Raw genomic sequence first — 22316 nt, forward strand, 5'->3', positions numbered from 1 at the left:
AAAAGTATTTAAAAGCTCGTTTAGATGGTGTAGTTGCGTCGGGCTATAAGCAAGCCTTACTGCTTACAGTGCTGACGAGCGGCGACAGCCTTCCGTCGGTCACATCGTTGATGCCGCTGACGATGCTCTTCAACCCACCAGCATTGTGAGACGCCTGGTATAGCCGCCAGGGCGCTGTTTGAGCTGCACAGCTAGCCGTGCGTGCTGCGTTGTGCCAATATGTCGCAGGGCGACGTGTTGGCACGACGACGTGTTGCATCCGAGGAGCTCAGGTGAAACGCTCACTAAACGTTGCTATCGCTCGCATCTCGAATCTGTCAGCCTTGATGCCATCAGGCAGCGTGCGAGGGTTTATTAGCCACGTACCTCATTGGTCTCATTGGCCCTAAGTTCACGTGTTGCGTGACGCCATCGGGCGAAAACAGGATGTTCTACATCCGCCCGCCATGGCTCTGAGTGGCGCCGTCTAACACTCCCAGTGCTAGATCTAGTATACATAAACGCCCAAGATAATGACCGAATTGATATACGCGTCGCCGTAGCACAATTTATAGTGCAACGCACGCGTAATGCCGAGGTTAATTGTGGGCTCTGCCGTGTTAATTCTGCTCCCACCGCCGGCAAGTTATCTTTTCGTATACCTTCACTTATCTTTTATTCATTATTTTCTGCATTGAATTTGAACCACATGCTGTTAATTTACCCCATGCTTTACTTGACTTCATTGTCTGTTGGCTTTATATGGTCATGATTAACAAGAAAATCGAGCCCCTCGGTTTCTTCTCGTACACACACACCCACACACACACACACACACACATATATATATATATATATATATATATATATATATATATATATATATATATATATATATATATATATATATATATATATATATTACATGTCTCATAGTTGGTTTCGAACCCACTCCACTCAACACAGAAGCCCGATGCTTTATCCATAGGCCACGGACGCCTGCCTGGAAAGGTGGCAAAAAACAACCTTAATGCAAGGTTGTTTGTGCAAGGTTGTGCAAGTCAGCGCTTTGAGACGCTTGGCGCGTTAGCCCCGTCGCGTAGTGGTAATTGCAAAAAGCGAGCGCGCACACCTTCTGGCTGAGCATGAAGGTGGAAGATAGATCCATTCGTCGCCTGAAATTCGCTGCGCGTCTCTCAGCGTATAACTGTGCCACCGTGGCGCGTCTCTGTACAAGGTCGACTACGTCGCGCCTTGTGATTCATCGCGCGTTTCAATGCCGAATAAAACTTCCACATGCTCTGCTAGGTCCACCATGGTGGCGCATGGAGGCGTTGGTCGCTGAAATCCGCGGCGAGTCTCTTGTCGTATGCGCCATTTTGCCTTGCTGGCTCGTGAAAGCTTGGCGTTCACCAGTTCTCTGCGATAGGAGTTTAGACAATTTGAATTGCGCCTCCGAATGGGTGTGACTGCTATGGGGCGGCGATGGGCGAAGAGGAAGAACAGGCCGGTGTCTGGGCTGAGGGAGCAGCTATGCGAGCTGCCTGAGCTGCCTGGGCTGGCCTTTCGCGCCGAACGAGCCGAGCAGTCCGTCTACCCAAGGCCGGTGTTCCTAGGTGTGTTCCTAGGCTTGAACCGGCTTGCACCACTTCTGTGCGAGCACCCAACGCCGGCGTCTTCCGGTGCAGCCAAGCATTCCGAACGGACTACCCTGTGGTGGGCAGACGTCCTGACATAGCTGTCACGCGAGTGGCTCGTCCTGTGCCGGGCCTCCGCCCCGGCTTTCAGCCCCTGCGTCACCCGCTGCTCCAGATTCATCGTTGCGGCTCTTCGTGCCGTGAGTGTGTGATACCAACACGCGATCAGACGTCTTTCTACATTGACTTTGTGCATGACTACCTAAGCGACAGACAATCATGAAGTGAATCGTGTGTGTTATCGTGTACCTTATCCTAGTCCCCTACCCGTGTCATTAAAGCCTCTCTGTGTTCATTGTGCCATCCCTTTGTGTTTGAGGCCTGGGCCCTAATCATCCTATCACAATTTTGGCGAGCCTGCCAGGATTTTCAAACGCACAGGAGGGGCGATGTACACTGAGAGGTTGTACGTCATATGGCAGGAGTGGTGTTAAAGCGCTGGGTTGACGCAGAAATCGTGAGGGAACGGGACCAGCACGCCCAGCATCGGGAAGACTCGAAAACGCAGGCAGAACAAGACCGTCTACGATTTGAAGCGGAAGAACGAGTGCTAAATCTCCAGATCGAGCTCCAGGAAAAGGCTGCTGGCGCACAAAGCGCGCCGAGTGACAGAACTACGGAACAGTCGGTTACCAGGGTGGCTCCTGAGCTATTCAGTCCCCATAAGTTGATCCCCCCGTTTAATGAAGCCCGGGATGATTTAGACACCAACTTGCAATGTTTTGAGCGAGTGGCAACAAGTCAGGAATGGCCCGGTGCAAAATGGGCACTCAGCACTCCCTCAGCCTCTGCCTGACAAGAGAAGCGTTGACGGTTATACTTCGGCTTGATTCGGATGCAGCCCTAGACTAGGACCAGCTGAAGGCTACTCTCCTTCAGCGGTTTCGGTGCACCGCTGAGGGATACTGAGAAAAATTTCGAAACGCAAGGTGCGAAAACAGTGAGACTGGCTTGCAATATGCAGGTAGAATATGCAGGTAGAAGTAGGCTACTTTGACTACTGGCTTAAAATGTCTCATATTGAGAGGACCTTCGACTCCATCATGGACGCCATGATTGCTGAACAGTTTTTGAGAATATGTTCTGCGTCGCTGCGAATGTTCCTGAAAGAAAGGAATTGTAAGACCCTCACTACGTTGTGAAAGAATGCCGATTCTTTTATAGAGGCACAAAATCTGACCAGTCTAGGTAGAGAAACGTTATCCAAGGAGATCGTGTTAGACTCTGCTCGCAAGACTGAACCTCCAACGACGATGCCGCGCACAACTAATAATCGGGGTTTCCTTTGTGATGAAGCAGGACATCAAGCTTTGGAGTGCTGGTCCCGGACTAAAGAGAACCCTTCAGGTCGCGGATGGTCCGGCAGAAAGAGACAAGGAGGCGAAGCCTCAAGAAGGCAAAATTAAGGACAAGCTTCGTGTATGCTGGCTCCGTCTCAAGCCGAAAAACCGACAAAAGAGGGTGACGGATACGTTGTGGTTCAAGGTGGCGAAACAATCCCAATAGTCAACATGATGTTAATGCGACAAGGTCCCAAATGTGACATTGTATCTGCCAGTGGAAAGAGGCTTCCTTGAATCACAACCGGTGTCTGTCTTACGAGACACTGGCTGCAATACCGTGGTCGTTTGACTCTTTTTGGTACCTGAGGAAAAAATGACAATAACATAAAGCGCAATGTTCTTGCTGGACCGCACAATTCTCTACTTACCGGAAGCGATAGTATACTTAGTCCATTCTTTACAGGCGTCGCGCGAGTTAAATGTATGCGATACCCCCTGTATGATCTGGTATTGGGAAACGTTGAAGGTGCCCGTGCACCTAACGACCCGGCCAGTTCATGGTCTCCGCAGAAACATAACAGCGACAAGACGAGTAACCCTGCCAACAGGATGTCATTAACCGCTCAAGCAGACCTAGCAGACGTAGAGGGCCACATGTTGTCCACAGCTAAAAACGCAACCGTCTCCTCGAGACATACGGAAGACGACGAATCTGGTGCTGAGCTCGTCACTGTGACAAAGGAAACGAAGACATGGTCCCTTCCTACACGGCCTGTGCCGCAACCCGCAGTCACTGGAATAGAGCAAAGCAAATGAAAAACTCTACAGAGTTACGAGGGGTCTCTGAAGAGATGCTTCGAAAAGGTCGGCAAGATGATGACCGCGGATGGCCGCACAAGCGAATATTACTTACAGGACTACATTTTACAAAGGAAGCACACATTGTCAGGTGGGAAAGATCACCTAGTGGTGCCAAAAGATCTCGTGGCGACGGTGAGGAAGTTGGCGCATTAAGGGATCCTCGCCGGTCAGCAGGGTGTGACGAGAACGGTGGATCGAATCGTTGCTGAATTTTACTGGCCAGGGGTCAAGTAGGAGACGAAACGGTTTGTTAAATCGTGCGACGTCTTCCAACGAATGGTTCCGCGCAATTTAGTCAGACGCGATCCACTGGGTACGATGCCTGCAATTGACGCTCCCTTTGCTCACGTAGGCATCGATATTATTGGTCCTTTATCCTCAACTTCAGATAAAGGCAACCGTTACATCCTTACTATGGTTGACTTCGCCCCCCGATACCCTGATACTATCGCCCTGCCGACTACCGAGTCGAGAACTGTTGGGAAAGGACTGATTGAAATGTTTTCCCGGGTGGGCTTACGGCGGGAGATTTCCAATGACCGCGGATCCTATTTCATGTCAGCTGTGTTGAAGGAGTTCAGTCGTCTTCTGCCAATTAAGTAATTGCCTACCACGCCGTACGACCCCGTGGCAAATTGATTAGTGGAACGATTTAACGGCACGCTAAAGCGTGTGCTAGGAATTTCATGCAGTGCGTGACATCCGCATTTTTTTTTCGGAGCTAAATATACGCGTACGTGCTAATGAGCAGCTCGCATTGCAGGGTGGGCAAGGCGTGTGCACATGCACATGTAGTGCGCACCTGTTGTGGGCGCCGTCACCTCGACTTCCTCGTGCGCTGCCACCTGCTCGTTCTCGAAGGAATCGTGAAGCAGCTCCAGGTTGTTCTCTTTCTCGCCCGTACCCGCTGTAAAGCAAGGCCGATGTAAAATGTTGATAATCAGGGTCCGTATTCACAAAAAGCTCTTATGCTAGAATCGTTCGTATACAAGAGCAAATTCCAGCCAATCCTGATTCTGGACATGGGTCATTCCATGTCAAGTGCCGCGGACGTGGCGCCGGGCCGTAGCAGATTTTGCTCACGAAACTCGTTTCGTTATACCACGCGGAGCGCTCCGGCTAAATATTTCTGCCGAAATATTTTTTTCGGTCCCGTGATGCCCTCTCAAACTTATCTCGATTATATAAAAGGGTGTGCTACAGAAAAATGTATTTAAGAGCAATAATTGCACGTAGCCCTATGAAACTCTACCTGCGCGTCTATATAGTTCCTGCTTAGACATGGTAATGTGAGAAATTCTTTCAAGTTTAAGATTTTTTACGAGAAAACTCGCTATCTCCATTAGCAGTCTAAGAACGTTTTTTATAATCTAATCTGAAAATGCTCACGGGCACATGTGCATTTATAATTTTCTATAAAAGTAAGCATATATACTCGACAAAATGTGCGATTTATTGCATTTTCGGCCGTAATCGGTGCATTGATGCGTTCCAAGTAAAAATATGCTGCATGTCGCCTTTGATGGAACTTTTCATTGTCAAGCACATAATAAATCTCACGAAATGGATATATGTCTAAGGCGAGAAAAATAGAATTGAAGTTGGATCTCACAACGTGCTCGTATATTCATCCGTGTTTGCCGCTTCGCCACACTGTTTATGTTGCATGCAGCTTTTAAGTTGTGGGAACACTAGAACCGGAGGCTGTGCGGCAATAATAAATGTTCCCGTGATAGAAGTCGCGCTGTTGTCACCTCCTAACAGCTTTTTCCTGCAGAATAGCTGGTCTCCCAAATTCAAACATATACAGTAGTGCGTGTCGGTGGGCTAGTCGGTTCATACTGAATTATTTCAGATCGTAAGATTCATGGCCTCTTAGCGCAGTAGGGAATCAGAAATGGGACTGGGGTCAAGGTGAGCGCTGACTTTCGGTTGTTTATTCTGCTCACAAAGACATCCAATATGTAGAAGTAAGCAGTGCGCAGCAAATTAAAAAAGTTCACCCAGAAACACGTCTGGCAGTTGTCTGAGTATGCGTAAGCATTGTGCCGCTTGCTCATCTCCGCAGCCCGGTGTCATTATCATTGTTATGAAGCTTGATCCGACCAGTGCAAATCCTTATCAACCCTTATCGGTCATTATCAATCTTATCAGACTAGATTAGACCCTCATCAACCCTTATTGGCTGTTATCAACTTATCGAACTCGATCCGAGCCTTATCAATCCTTATCGGTCGGTATCAATCTTATCGCAATCGACCCGCTTCTTATGAGCCTTTATGTCCTTATCAATTTTATCGGCCATGATGCTACCCTTACCAACTACTGTCGGTACTATCAACCTTGTCGGACTTGATCCGACCATCAGCAAACTTTATCGGTGCTTCTTAACCTTATCATAATTGCTCCGGCCAATATCAGCCCTTATCGCTCTTCAGCACCTTATCTATCCGTGTTGAACCAGCATCAACTGTGATGAGATCCATATAACCCCTCGTCACTCCTTATCAACTAATTGAGTGCTTATCCGTCTGGGTTGCGCGACTTTAAGCACATGAGCCCTCAGACATCGTTGGCATTTCGGTCGCTGAAGTAACGCCTCAAGGGAACGCGCATCCCGCGACCACCGAAACGCATCGGGAATGTGGCGTGCTTGACATTAAATTGTCGCAAAGTCGGAATTTTTCTGAGGTATACAATGCTCCCAAAGGGCGCTAGATGTGGTCCTAGAAGTGCATTTTATTCCATCATCACCAAACCTTTCAGCAAAGCATTCATAGAAACTGTTCCCCTTTGACATTTATTTTGTACTGCCGGTACAACACATTCATATGGTTCAGGTATATTCAGATCTGCGAGCGTGGGTGTTTAGCCGAGCGGGTAATTAAGACTCTCGGATTCCGAGCGAGTGGTTGTATGTTCGACACTCACTACCGCCATCGTTTTGCCTTTTCAGTTTATTTTAATTTTTTTTTATAGCGATTCGTCTTACGTGACGGACCGACGCATAGGTTTCCTCGTCGGGTAGGCATAGAAATGCTTACGCATTTATAACTTCAAACGCGTATTGCTGCGCCCGCGTCGTGCTCTCGATAAAACGTCTCTCCGAAGGAAAGAGGGCAACTGACGCGTCGCTGATACACACGATACCTCTCGCTTCCTAATATGAATATCCTCCAATAATTCACGTGCCGCTGCATCCATACTTCTACCCAGAATCCTTATCTTGTATAATCGTAGCTCACACTGATGTGCATTGCAGTGCGAAGAGAAATGTGCCTCCGTCTTTACCTTTTAAAGACAGCTCGTGTTTACGCACATGTTCACTGACGCAACGCACGGTCTGGCCGACATGGGTCTTATCACAAAACGGAATCTCGTATAGACGACTCCAGGGGCACATTTTACGTGTGGTCTTGCGTGCTTCTTACTGCAACCACGCATCTCGCTACTATCGGATAGCGCTTTGTAGGACGGAATATATATATATATATATATATATATATATATATATATATATATATATATATATATATATATATATATATATATATATATATATATATATATATATTAAAACGCTTGAAGTTATTGGTGTGGTATGAATAAAATGCTTTGAAGTAGTTTACAAGTTTCACTTCTCTACACCGAACCGTGAGACGTATTTGTCCCGCTGATGCTAAATGGCCTTTCAAAAAGTGGGACGCATATGTCCCATGGACCCTCTAGGGCCTCGATGCAAAATAATTTTTGTCTACTTTCCTCGTGAAACGAAACTCTTTACATTTTTTGTAAAAAGTAAATGAGGAGCTTAGAAGTAGTTTGCAACTAATTACACTTCTGTCCAACAAGCAGTTTAGTTTTAAAAAATGGGACGTATAGCTGTCCCATTGACTCTACACGGCTTTTTCGAAAAGTGGGACTCAAAGGTTCTAAAAAAAATTATGTGTGACCACTTCCATCGTAAAACGGACGAGAGCACGACGGAGAAGGTGCTACCTTACAGGATCAGACTCTATATAGGCAATTACTGGCTATTTACAGTCTTGGAATACGCCTACTCGTATGGCAGCAATTCCTTCTTTGCCCGGGGTGAGTATTGCCGGCAGGCAGTACTCATATACGCAGTTCCAAAAAGTCAATGCCTGTTTGTAAATTTTATTAATCCAAGATTCTGGGGATTTGCGTGCCAAAACCGCGATATGATTATAAGTCACGTCGTAGTGGAGGACTCCGGATTAATTTTGACCAAGTGGGATTCTTTAACGTGCACCCAATGCACGGGGAGTTTTTTTTCCTTCCACCCCCATTGAAATGCTTCCGTCGCGGTCGAGATTTGATCCCGCGACTTCGGGCTTAGCAGCGCAACACCAAAGCCACTATGCCACCCCTGGCGGGTAACTTTAACCTTGTTATTTTTTGTGGCAAATCTAGTTTACACAGCCAGAATAGATAATTTTATGCCGTTTTAAAAGCTAGCGCACGCCCCAGCGTTGTTAACAAACTTTGGGTGAGCATTTATATGTCATTCTTCAATCTCTGCATGCACGAACTATACAGGGTACCTAAGTATAATGCACAAAAATTCACAAAAAAATATGCAAATGTCATGAAACTGGACAGAACCAAGGTAATGTTTATAGTCGCTTGGAGATACTCAGATTATTTTTTGCATTCCGCCTAATTACGAAATTAGTCTTAATTAATTAATAAACTTCTCACAATATTATAAATAATGCAAAGTGTCAGTGAGAAAATTGTAGAGCAACATGGAAACTGCGGATAAGCCCGCGAATGCACGCGTAATTGCCACGCGACTGGCGGCTCGAGGCACTTTGTGCGTATTCGCGGGCTTCGTTCACGCTCAGAAAAACACTCTTATGTAGCCCGTATGGAGCAACAGAGAGCGGTAGCGAGAGTTTTTCATGTTGCTCTACAATTTTCTCATTAACGCTTTTCATCAAATTATAATATTTGAAAAGTTCAAGAATCAAGACTAATTGTGTAATTAGGCGGAATCCCCCCCAAAAATCTCAGTACCTCCAAGCGACGGCAAACAACATTACCTTCGTTCTGTCTAGCTACGTGGCATTTGCATATTTTAAAATCTTGGTGAATGATATTGTCACGTTATGCCTGTAGTGACGGTGTAGAAAGATACTGTTACCCGCCGTGGTTGCGTAGTGACTATGGTGTTGGGTTGCTAAGCACGAGACCGTGGGATCGAATCCCAGCCGCAGCGGTCGCATTTCGACGGGGGCAAAATGCAAAAAACACCTGTGTACTTAGATTTAGGTACACGTTAAAGAACCCCAGGCGGTCCAAACTTCTGGAGTCCCCCAATACGGCGTGGTTTATAATCAGATCGTGGTTTTGGCACGTAAAACCCCATAGTCTGAAGTCACAGTGTCAAAACTGTGTTACAACTTTAACTTTATTTGGCGAAATTTATAAACACTGTATACGATCGACTGCGACAGCTCTGTTTGAACCTGGCGACACAGAGTGCGGTGCCTACGTGCCTTTTCCAGAAAGTGCTGCGATGGTGGCCAGAGTGAAGAGCACAGCGGCCAGCACAGCCATCGAAACCAGGAACGATTTTGGGTTCCGATGGGTTCCCAGCAGCCTCCGGAAGTCGAACCACGACTCTTCTCTGCGTGAGAGCCGCGGATACGGTCTTATATGAGACCGGGTGTTGGAGGGACGGCAGCCATTCTATGTGCACGCATATTTAAGGTTGGCGTATGCTGCTCGCCAAATACTACGCACGTCTTTCTAGCTGGGCTTGGTGATTATACGTTAGTAATCCTCAACCAAGATGCGGCACTAGTCTAATGAGCGGCCTTCATTCACGCGCCAGCTGCGATATGCGTTTTCTAACTGAATGACTCCTATGTATACATACCGCGCAGTATATATAGTTGATATAAGTTTAACTTTTAACTTGTAGTTAGCCACTGTGAAGTTCGCTAAGGTGAACACTCACGCCATTCAACTGCATCGTACATGGCAGTGAATCAGACGAAAACGGCCTCGTGCTCATATGAAATGTACAGCTTTTCACCTAACTGCATGGACGGAGTTTTGAAGGTTTGCGTGCGTGATACGTGGCTACAGTATAGCGTGTGAAGCCTTAAAGTATGTGCGAAATTGTCATCCAGTGTAATCGGCTGGCTTCTTTCAATTTAACCGAAGATGCTTAGGTACATTGCCGATAATTAGCTTCACTGCGATGCACACGCTATATACATTTGCTGGTGACTAAGTGTTTTCATTTCGAACTGTAAAAGCTACTTCTTTCTGTCTACAGTGAGAAAATATAGCACATTTACATATATTTGCTTTTGGTTTATGAGTTGGAAGAACCTGTTGTTGGGAATTCGGTAGTTGATGCAGATACACATATACCGTGTGTCTGCGACGACTGGCTCACGATTAATAAAAACGGGAATCCCGGCTAAAAAAGAATATGAGCTTTTCAATTACATTAGGTGTGGTTGTTCTAACTGCAGAATCGAAGCCACTCAGTACTGAAAGAATATTCTTTTGCTAGAAGGTCGGCGTCTCGCTCGTTTCGAGAAATGCAGAATTAAAATCTGCGACGAAATGTATTGCTGTTTCACTTAACAGTTTATCGTGCCGCATTTGTTTCTGTCACGGCGTGTAAGCCTATTGGCTGGAAGGGCAATAAATTTCTCTGCAGAGTTTGGGTGTACTCATTGCTCGAAACTGGTGCAAGGCATCGAGTTTTCAGCAAAATGTTGTGCTTTGAGTACTGCTAGCTGACTACGATTGTCAAATCACGCGAAAATTACTATGTAAAAGTGTATTGGCGAAATTTTGTTGAATAATGATCGCATTGGCGATCATGGCGCACATCGTACTCTTGGTCGCTTCTATGCATCCCAGATTAGTCATCGCCGAAATGATAAAGTCGCTTGTATATCCTGGAGCTGTGCCGCACTGAGGACTCATTTGACGTGCATCGAGACGTCACAAAGAGCAGTGTTCGCATTTAGGCGCGTAGGATCGCCGGGCAACGACGTACTCGACGTGCTCGTCGCTCAGCGCCCCAAGCGCGACGCCGCTGGCGGGCTCGCTCGGCCTGGATCCCAGCTCTGTCTGCGTGCTGCGTGACCGGAGCTCTCGCCCGCCGTTGCTCGAGTCGTCGTGTGGCTGCAGCGACTCGAATGCACTCTCCACCGGCCTGCGCCAGTCGCGGCCAAAATGTTGGCCTGGCGTTCATCACTGTATCCTCGTGTGGATTCTCGTAGTACATTATACGGGGTGTTCGACCAAACCTTTTTTTTACAAAAGATTACGTGCGCGCTACGAGAACGCAACCAACTTAGTGTTGCTCGCGGTCCTCCAGAGAATGTATTTTTATTACGGTGTTAGGCCATTAAGTAACAGTAATGAATCTACTCTTAAAGTATTGCTTTAAGCTGGAAATCTTCAGTGGAGAAGTTGTAGAGCCGATGAAAAAATAATCTAAATAACTGATTGCCGTCGTTTTTATTTTTCCGGGCTGAAAAGAAAGCACGCGATATTAAAAAGAAAAGAAAAACGACTAGGCGCTCACGCGCCGCTATCTTAGTGCCCTCAGACAGGTTATCAACGAGGCTTCGTTGAGTAAGCTGACCGGGCTATTTGGAGAGAAAAATTGACTTTTTCGCCCTAATAACGTGCCATTCGGTAAGTAACAACCAACTTTAAAAGCGAGTATACGTCCCTGAGCTGTCTTTGGGCCTGAGGAGGAATATATTGTCGTAAATACGTGTCTCACTCGGCGCGTAACTGCAGTTTCTCTGTTGTGTGAAATCCTCAGACAGCGTGATGTTTCGTTTTGACTCCGTAAATATTTGGAATGCTGGAGATGCGATAGAAGACCCACTGGCTGTTTCCGAGTTAGGTGCGTTCACACGCCGCAGCTTACCCCGAGATTCAGCGTGTCCGGTTATACGTGGTGGCGTTTGCATGATACCGGGTTACCGGATGCTGGTGGCGAAATAGTGTGACGCTACGTCTAAGAACAATGCCCCGTAGACACGTTTTCTTGTTCCACGAGTGTCCTTATCGAAAGAAGAAAAAAAAAGCCATAAAAAGGCAACGTGTTCACGATTACGCCACTGACGTAAATTTACACCAGAAGCGAAGTGTAGAATGCACTTGATTACTGCAATAATATAGCTCTGTGCTTGTCTGGTTACTAAGTCAGTAATGTAGTGCCCCTTATCCCTTGTGAAGCAGGGCAGGTGCTTGAAGCACCACAGAGTCAAAGGTGGCTCCACCAACCCGACCGCTCGAGCTTACGCCTCCGGTAATCCGCCAATGGTAAGTTTGCAGACAAACTAGAATCCGCTGTTAATTGTTGGCGTCTAACGTCCCGAAGGGGAACTGTGGGCTATGAGAGGGTCTGTAAAGGGGGCTTCTGATCAAATGCATTCACCCGAGATCCTTTACCGTGCATTTTAGTTTCAGTTCACGGGCACTTTTAGAGCGATACCGATTCGCATCGTGTGCGGGATGCGGTTACCATTTTTTATAGTTTAAACGGCAGTCATTTTTTGTTGTAACAGACAAACTTGAAATTTCTGTAGTATGTAAAGAAGGAAAGTTCATAGCGAGGTGCTTCCCATAGAATTATTAAAAAAAATAGTTTGTTAGTACAGGATAATTTGATCACGCTGTACGTGTATTTTAATTGAGCAATGAAAATTTGAAGGCAGCTCTCCTATCCGACCCAAGTCACTGATGGGCCATTGCTGCCGATTCATTGTACAACACAACAATGACACACTGCGAAGAAAGGTTTGGGAACCAAAACATCATTTCATTTTTGATCGCTTAAGTCGACATTCATTGGGTACAAAGTTTCGCACAGAAATTTTCGTGTATGCCGCTCCTAAATGTATTGTCTCCCGTCTTGTAATATAAGTCACACCACTGTAAAATTTGCTTCTGGAGAGAAATCTGGGGTCGAAGCCACATGGCGTTTCTTTCGTAAGTGCTGTTTGCCATTGGCCGGCCACCTTCGCTAATGATATGTCCGGCATCAGAATTGGCTGAAATTTTCGCTTAGCAAGGATTCTAGCTGAAAGCAGATGCCAGCCTCTCGTGACGTTAAATATACCCGAGATAGTGACTGGTCACTGGCACGCTGCACTTACTAACAAAAAAACTTTGTCAATTCAGCCCCTGGGCCCGTACTCACAGAAATGTTCTTACGCTTTGACTGCACGTGAGATGATACGTGATGATACAATTGTAATGTTGGGCATATTGTTAGTGAAGGCAGTCGAATCAAAAACAGGCAGTCACATTTTCAAGAACGTTATGCGCACGTCGGCGCAGCTTGAATATATATGTAACTGACAGAAACGTCCAACGGCCACAAATGTGCAGTACGTGCGTTCTCGCAGGCCTTACAATACTTATATTTTTTCCCTGTTAATAAAAGAGAGCGCGGTGCCGCTGTCGTGACTGCCTCGCTGAGTGCTGCAGATTTGGCAAGAAGCTCGACCCACCCGGCGGTGAACTTCTTGGCACGAGCTTGCCAGAGTGCGCGCAGTTTACGGTGCCGTGTACCTGCGGAGCAGCTAGTAATCCTAAGGAACGAGCATGGCTGGCTCTAAGAGGGGACTAGTGGGGAGCGCTCGGCCCCACCAATGTTGGCTTCTGCCCACCCGTCGCTCTCCTCCTAGAACTGTGGAGGGCTGGAACGGCCTCCTGCACCCCAGAATCATACTCCTGTACCTCAAAATACAGAATCGTACTCTGACTTCAGACAAATGCTTAGGCGCCACGCCCTGGGGACGAGTACAACCTGTGGGCACTACTAGTAGGCCACAGAACTGAGGCATTCAAGGAGTGGCGAAGGCAACCGCAAAGAACTGCCGTTGATGTTTGCAAGACAAGTGCTATCACAGAAAAGACATGTTCATTCGTTCATTTGAAGGTAGCGACCTCTACCGCTGCAGAGGAACAAAATCGCGAAGCGGAATCATGCTACATAGAATGCATCGTACCACTTGTGGAATTCGTCGAGATATGCCTCGGTCTCGTACCACGAAGAATGTGGCGTTAGCGTTGAGTCCGATGGATGCAGCAACTCGGGCCGCGAGTCGGGCTCGGAGCACAGGGATGGTGACGTAGCAGCTTTGCTGAGCTGCGCCATTGGCGGCGTTTGCGCTCGCGGGTGCGGGGAGGACGCCCTGCGCAGCGGCCTGCGGCTCCGCGACCGCCTCATCTCGTCGCTGACACCGCAGTAGTCGGGAGAGAAAAAGACCGTCGACGAGGGATTTGCACACTTGACGCACTTCTTTTGCGAGAGCTCGCGGCACGCTCACTGCGGGTGTAGCTATGAAGACGAAAAGAAAGAAGGAAAAAACTAGCGGCGCTTACGACTGCTTAGGGATGATTGATTCTTCGTACTATCGTTGCTGCCATTTTCACACGTAATTTCGCCTTTCAACAGCACTTACTCTGAAACAACCCGGAAGCTTTATTTCTGAATATAACTTGGAATGATCCAGCTATTTCTTCATCTAAATAAATACATAATAATAAAAAAAACGTTTCTTGACCTATCCCCTGTAGTGGGTATGAGCCACACATTTGATGGACAACCACAACGCCATCAAGGACTGCTTCGCAGGTGATGGAATCCCATAGAATTTGTTTTCTTAATGCGATTAGCGTGCTTCGGATACTTCACGCACTTTCCGGTATCTCTATCTATGTCCTTATCTAACCTCTTTCACTCCAACTTGGGTTGCTGAATAGTCCATCGTCTAATGGGTGGAGCATCGGGGGGCTGTGCTGAGGGAACCGGATTCGAAGCCAACCGTCAGACCAACTTGGGTCTCTGGGTGTGCGCCGCTCTTTGATTAACCTCTTTGACCCCACTTTGGGCCACTGGGTATCGTTGTGCTCCACGTGTTACTTGTTTTGCTGAGCACAAGTTCGCCCAATAAAGATTTAGTTTCGCGACTCGCAGTTGTGTCGCTGTCACGTTCTTTACCGTCGCTACAACGTGACAATATCACTGCGACCGCGGTTACATATATAAGCTAGGAACTTAGTTTGCTGTGCGTCCGTCGGTCCTTTCCGCCGTTACGCCGTCATCAGGCCGCCTCCTCATTCACCCTCAGCAGATGGAGGAGGCAGACAAGGCTTTGTCCAACTTTTCCTGTGGGGATTCGAGTCATGCGCACGCGGCAATATGCCGGACATACTAACCACGCAGCTATCGCGCAATTTGGCGCCCAGTAGTTTGTGCGGCCTTTTATTCGCTGCGCAGACTCTGAGAGTGCCAACGTCTGTGCATGTAATTAGGAGGCGTCAGCATACAATACTGTGAAGCGCACGAGCACGACGACGCACGTGCACGTCGCAAATATGTTTTCCTTGAGGACATGTTAGTGTCCCCTCTGAGAGCCTGCTGCAATCTCAGTACAAGACCTCGTAGGCGTGTGGAGCAACCGCTTAAGTCTGAATTGCTTTTCATTTCTGAAATACACCTATGCCCGTTGGGGTGAAAAGTTGTTCGATTGAAGTTATCGTGAAAGTTTAATTTTGTCCATGGCGATGCAGGCATTAGTTGGTCGTCGCTGTCAGCTATATCGCCGCCTTGCGAATCATAACCAGTACGTATATTAGCAGGACATCATTGCGCAATTTTACATCAATTTTGCATTTAGGGAGCTGGGTGTATGTTCTAGTGTATGATTGCGTAATTTACGTTCCAAGCGTTTTTCTGGACACAAATTTGATACGTATATTGGCACGAATCGGAAACAGAGTAGGCGTGACGTCGTTCATTAGCTGAGGCACACTGCGCACAATCCCAGCGGCTTTAAGTTGGACGACGTTCCTAAGCTCTGTTAATGAAATGTGATTAAATCTTCCAGTTTCCAGTTTCAGTTTACTGATGCGTTTGAAATGTTTTACAGAAGTAACTCTAGGAGGTCCCATAGTCAAAGACTGAGGAGGGACCTCCAACAATAAATACATAGAAAAAGTTCATTTCACACATTACGTGGGCTTTATTAGTGGTCCTGTAATAATGCTCTGTGTTGCTCTTTTGTTACAGTTTACCACGCACGACCTTGCGGGTTTTCAAAAGAGCAACAACTTCCACGAGTTATGGGCACTTCTGCAGCCTCGCTCAAGCAGGTGCTGTCGCGGACCTGTCGCTTTCTTCCGGATGAAATATTTTTAAGTGACAGACTCGGACACGCCAGCAAAATGACAGTGAAAAGATGGTGGGCGACCGCTACAAGATATAGCAGACCACGGCACGCCGGTTTACAGCAGCGCCCTCGGCCTTTCATCGTGGCCGCGTCACATCGCTAAAGCGCCAGGCAGCAAATTAGTTGTCATTGTATAGGTTCGTAATAAGGCCGCTCTAATTCTTTCTCTCTATGTTTTTCGAAGGATGTGCCTCAAGGCATATTAACGAAACAAATATCAAATAATAACTTGCAACTCTCCATTGTGCAGGAACTGCAGAAATATCTCTGAGAACCCGTTGTTTGTCACCCAACATTTTAATTTGCCGAGCATGTACATCCGGCATAAATCAAACCTCTTCCAGCGTTTTCAGTCCGGTTGCACGGGCTCCAGGGCACAGCCAAAGCAGATGACGAGCATCTGCCGTCAGCCGCGAGAGATGAGCACCTGGCACATGTTCCTCGGTGGACTGTAGTCGTTCCTCAGCATTGGTCCGCAAGCTTTCACTGCAGTGAGACTGCCGAAAGCGTTTTTCCCGCTCGCTCGCCGCTGCTACGAGGACGCGTGGCTGTGCTTCGCAGCGAGTTTGCGTGCCCGTCCTCGCTCACTTTGAGCTCCCCTGAAGCAGCGCGCGTGTGGCGCACCGTCTGTACAGTCTCGTGTTTCGACTCGACAATAATTATTCGGTACGGTGACCGGTCATTCCAAGGATTGGTGGCGTTTCATTCAGCCGCGTGACTGCATTCTCATGTGTCATGCTGTATCCTCGATGCTACTTCTACCAATGCGTATGCCTTGCTGCATGAGTGCGGTAAATAAATGATGCGTATGAGTGTGGTAAATAAAAGACGTGCCCTTTCGTTCGACCTCTATAGCGCACAAATTTAGTCCGAGTTATGTTGTGTTCAAACCGAGAAAAATGTTTGACATGTGTGAGCGCCTTGTGGAACTTTTGAACACGGTCGAGTTTTAGGCGTGGGTAATTAACCGCATTGATATTGAACGAGAGTGGACTGCACATTGACGATGGGAAAGGCACTTCACGATTGCACCTATACTTTCGCATACGAAACGAAGAGGCAACCTTTATTCATTTTTTTATGAATCAGGTGTGATGTTCAACTACACGTTGTTAAGAACGGCCCACTGAGGTGCAAGTTTTGCCAGCCAGTTGCGACAGCGGCGTCAACTTTTCCTGGTACGCCACCGCAACCCTCTAGCCACACGGCGTCACTAAGTCCACTGTGTCCGCAGGACAATGAGCCACGTCCGCCACTCTGCGTCGCGGGATTGCCGAGATGAGTTCGGTGAACCAGGCTTTATGACTGAACACGCCACCGCCGATCTGGTCTGCCGCGAGCGGGGGAGTTGTCGAGGGAACGTCTTCGGAGGCCCCTTCCTACGCGCCTTTCAAGACGCAAGACAACGGAGCATCGGCGGCCGCGCTGCGGGGGTCAGCTCGGGGAATGAGATGTGCCTTTCCTGACGTAAGCCCCGAGTTCTGCGAAGACAGTCTGACGTCGATGGGGACCGTGAACCTGCGCGGAAGTGTGTATATGTCCCTTCCGCAGAGAGGCGGTTCGTCTACGGTGCCTGGTCGAACGTTTCCCTCACCTTGGGATCGAGGGAGGACCGTGTGTTTATAAACCGCTGTTGTGCGGCAGCTCAGTGTACTTTCTCTCGCAGTCATGCTAGACTGATGTACTTTCTCTCGCAGTCATGCTAGACTGATGAAGTGCAGCATCCTTATGTAGATACTGTAAATAACCTCATATTCCTCGTTCTCGATGAGAAGCAGTCCTACCCTTCAACAACGTCCTAAGCGTGGATAAGTTGGACGACGGCATGGGCCAGCTACCATCTAATTCATGCCCGACTCCATCTTGACATCTTGACAACTGGTTACGAACGGTGGGATTGACCTCCCAATCCTAACGACGTACCTGTTCAACACGTTCAATTCGTTGCAGTGAGATTGGCTTTACCCAGAAAAGCTGTATAATCGAGTTTTCTCATGCTATTAAGTGTTTTTGTAATATGTCAGTGATTAGGCCGCCTACAAATTGCGCAATAAAACTGGGGCCGTATTCACAAAGTTTTTCGTTCGCAAGTGCTGTTTGCTACTGGCCGGCAGCCTTCGTCAGTCATCATAATTGGCTACCACCTGCTCTTACGAGGAGTTCTAGCGTAAGTACTTCCTTGTGAATACGGGTCCTGAAGGTCCAAGATGCATCTACAGTGTTCTACAGAGTGCTATCCGAAGCGAGTTTCCGCCATCTGCTAGAAGCCGCTGCATATTGTCACGTAGGTGACGGTGCGCTACCTGGCATGCCGGCAGACAGAAAGGGGCACTGCGTCGGTGGTAGACTTAAAAAGAGCTTTAATGGGCGAACTTGTGCCCTAAATCAAGCGAACAACGCGGTGACGGCGAAAGCAGCAAGCGCGTCTGGGGCGTTCGTTGGACTGAGCCAGCGCAAGCGGTGGTCCCGTATTTATGCGTTTCGCGTCCATGATCGAAACGCGTCAAGCGACGCCGCTTGCGTCGCAGCGACGCCGGTCGCGTCGCTGCAAGCCGAAATAAACGCACGTGGCAATATTATCTACCGCGAGCACTATCCGAGGCGCCACTGACATTCGCTCTTGTCGCGAACAAGGCATCTGCTACGGGCGGTGGGCCAGGCATCGCAGTAAAGCATGCCGTTGCTTCGCATATATTCGCTAAATTTCGCCTGGATTAAGGTGCGGCCACTGATAAGGACAAGCTTTGCGACTAAATGGCGAGTTAAAGCAAGCTCTAGGAGCCTTGCGTATACGCAGGGAAATGTTCTTTCTACAGAGTTTAGCCCGTGCGTTATAACAACTAAGCCACTAACAAGCGTTGTCGACATAAGACAGAACAGGCAGCTTGAATATAGTAGCGGCTTGGCACCTCACATGCAGCCAATGCTGAACCAGGCTTTATGGCAGACGGCTCAAGATCGCTTCTGAACATGTAGACAATGTTTTATTGACCGTGTACTCTGTTCGTATCTCTCGTCATTCGATTATGTGAAGTATAACGCTATTCGGGCAACTGCAGCCTTCCACAATACTTGAAACGTCCATGAAAGAAACTTGAAAATGTTTTTTTTTGTAAACCACCCTTTATTCACCGCTGAAGGTAGGAACGCCTGCCCGCAACTCCAGCGCCGACGCAAGCAGCCAATCAAGCGCTCCTGTACTAGACGATCTCTTCGACATCGTTGTCGACTGGTCTCGTGGACGGCGCTTGGGACGTACGTTCTGTGGAGGCCTGATTGTAATCGTCTGCTGCCGCGGCTATCACGTTTTCGTCGCTTCTGGTGGAAGGAAATTGGGCACACACAATTAGGAAGGTTGTGCTCACATGTATACCTAACCACGGTAGTTATACAATCTGCACAGCTTTGGTCCTTCCTGCTTTAAACTGCGCACACAATTATGTAAGAAGCTGTGTTTTCATACAGCTAGACTGAACGCTTTGTTAATAAATCATCCCTTATACGTCCAAAAGCTGTACGTGGGCTACGAAGGACGCCGTATTGGGTCACATCGGATTGATTTCTGATGCCGGGAGTTCTTTAACGTGCTTGAGCATTTCGGCAACCCTTCTTCCCTTCGTTTGATTATTATTTCTTTTACGATGGCAAGCAGTGACAACGTGAGGAAGGAAATTTTCTGGAACAAATTTCTCGATAATAAAATTTATTTTCACATGCCAGATAGAATTCAGCAAGTGCCGCACTCGTGTAAGGGTGGCTTCACGTGCCCCCAAATTCTCAGCTCAAAATTCATTGAAATTTTTTTAGAACTTCAAAAAAGAAAAAAAAAACCCCGCACGCCTCTGTTCGAACTACTCCGAGCGTTGTCTTTGAACATTGTTGTGGTGGTGAAAACGTCTTTATTTACTGCAATGACCTCGATGAACATATGAAGAGATGGGGAAAATTATCGCACGTGTAATATCAGGGAGTCTAACTTGACTTCCTGTATGTAGGAGAGGAGGGTGCGAAAGGATGGGCCTCTTACCCAGTTTTTGCGGGTCATTTTTTATCTTACGGTACTGTTGTGAGAAGCTTTAGGATCAGAGGCATATCTAGCGCCACGAATGACACTGAGGACGACTGTATCCGGGCACTAGTGTGCTACTGAACCGAGCTTGAGAAGCAACGACAGCGGCATCGGTGAGGATTATTACACAGGCACCAGCTGCGTGCCCTGCATGCATGAACCAATGTGCGCATTATGAAAACAACAGCTCTCAGCTCCTTTTTGGTACAAAGGGATCACGGTGATTACGCACGGCCGGAAAATTGAACCTAAATGGCCCGCCTCCGTGTAGGACGGTTCGCTCCTCGTTGAGAAGAAAGAAAGAAAAGAAAGAAAGGAAGAAAGTAAAGAAAGAAAGAAAGAAAGAAAGAAAGAAAGAAAGATAGAAAGAAAGAAAGAAAGAAAGAAAAGCTTGCCTCTAAGAGGAGTGTACATATATGGTATTCAAATGAAAACATTTCGTGAAGGAAATTTAGCGACACAGAGCAGAGTAGAGGCGAAACTAGCGAGCGAGGCTTTTGCGCTATTTTCGTCTTTTTGGTCCCTGCGTGTAAAGCTGGTTACTCCCGTCATTCATGAAGAACGTAGCCTATACCTGCTACATCTGTCTTTTGTTTTCCAAGCTTTTCGCTCAAGTCTTGGCACATCATGTGCCGAAAGTAGTTATCGGCATTTAAGAAAAGGAAAAAAAGATTGGAAGTGATTGATTTCCTTAACTCAATTACTGCGAACAGCACTTACGAGCCTCAGAATTCGAGATACTTTTACAGACTGATCTTAGCAAGAACCCACAAAAATTCCTGGAAATCTCTTGAAGGAACCTGAACCCGAAACTATTGGTGCCATCTGAAGGACTTTTGAAAACTCCTAGACGAACACTATAAGCAACATATAGGCGTAAAATTGCTTGATTTTTGACTCGCTCTCAATCAGGCTCTGGGTACGTATAGAGTACGAATTAGGCCGTGCCATGCTGGAAGCAAGATGTCGCAACGAGCCGAACGAACGAACCGACGAACGAACACGATAGGCCCATTTCCTAGCTCATAACTATTGCTCGCAGTAAAAAAAAATAAATAAATAAAAAGAAGCCGCCAACCGCAACATTGGTACTCACTCATACTGGATGGTGCGTTCAGTGGGCTCGCTTCTTGCATCCGCCCGCAGATTGCCCCTGCGTGTCACGTTACCTTTGCCACCAGCAGTGTTCGAGCCTGGGAGTGTTTGCAGAGGATGCACTGTCACGCCCCGCACTGGACAAGCGCATTTTTCTACAATTACCGTATGACGCGTAACGCTGCCGCACACCATTAAAAAAATGATGAAAGCTTCAGCCCGCAGGCGCAGTGGTGTCATGCAAATGAAAGATTAGTAGTATCAAAGTGTACGGGGTGGATCAGCCACAAAAACACCTGGGTTGAGGCGTTCTGCCAAATGTTCTTCTGCCGTATATACGCGCGAAGGTGCCACCCGAGACGTTGTCGTGCGCCTAGGATTATATTGAACGTCAAAGGCCGTGTTCTCAACCTCTGCGCTTCTACGACTCGTGTTTCGGTGCGGCTTCAACCCTGTTGCAGTTTTGAGAGTTTTAGCTAATAAGCGTTCAGAAAAAAAGAGGGGTGGGAGTTTTTCATTAGCACATTTCGCGAGACTTTATATTGAGCAAATTAACACAGAGAATATCGCCACAACGCAGCTTAAGGCGCAACAAACGCTGAAGATACACAGGGCTGGCCTTACTGTCACTCGGCCGCATAAATACCAACTGTGACGTTGCTTCTGATGTCTAGAAATAGTGCAGCGCAATGTCCTTTAGAAGTCTTGTGGGACTACATCAACACATATGCCAGGTTTTTCAGGAAATGGTTCGAAATTTCTTTAAGTTAGGGAAGCTGAGATAATAAAGTGCTTTTACCGCAGAGCCACACATTTAGAAATGATTCGATGCAATAATTATACGAGTAATTAATTACACAACTTAGATGATTTAAGCTCGTTAACATTTTAGCGCTCGCGAACGAGGACAGAGGGGAGACGTAAACAGCATGACGCGCTAACTTGAACACTTCATTTCCGGCAAATTTCGTGCATTTATATGCACCATGCGCAAAAACGCCACCCTTGGTCAACATGTCAAAGTGCTTTTGTCAAAAAGGCCGTCCCTTTGTCAAGAAGGTCGATAGACGCAACGCTG

General features: G+C 47.3%; 1 protein-coding gene across 1 annotated transcript in view; it reads right to left on the reverse strand.

Moving 5' to 3' along the window:
* LOC135901125 (uncharacterized) overlaps positions 1-14174 on the reverse strand; it is a 37217-nt gene extending 23043 nt beyond the window's left edge. Inside the window, exons 1-4 of the mRNA XM_065430799.1 lie at positions 13849-14174; positions 10869-11027; positions 9343-9473; positions 4623-4727 (exon numbers count right to left, since the gene is read on the reverse strand). Coding sequence (XP_065286871.1) covers positions 4623-4727; positions 9343-9473; positions 10869-11027; positions 13849-14069 — 616 coding nt within the window. The 5' untranslated portion in view covers positions 14070-14174. The remainder of the gene's footprint in view (positions 1-4622; positions 4728-9342; positions 9474-10868; positions 11028-13848) is intronic.
* Between the last annotated feature and the right edge of the window lie 8142 nt (positions 14175-22316).

This window comes from Dermacentor albipictus, chromosome 1 (genome assembly GCF_038994185.2).
Source record: "Dermacentor albipictus isolate Rhodes 1998 colony chromosome 1, USDA_Dalb.pri_finalv2, whole genome shotgun sequence".
Taxonomy (NCBI): domain Eukaryota; kingdom Metazoa; phylum Arthropoda; class Arachnida; order Ixodida; family Ixodidae; genus Dermacentor; species Dermacentor albipictus.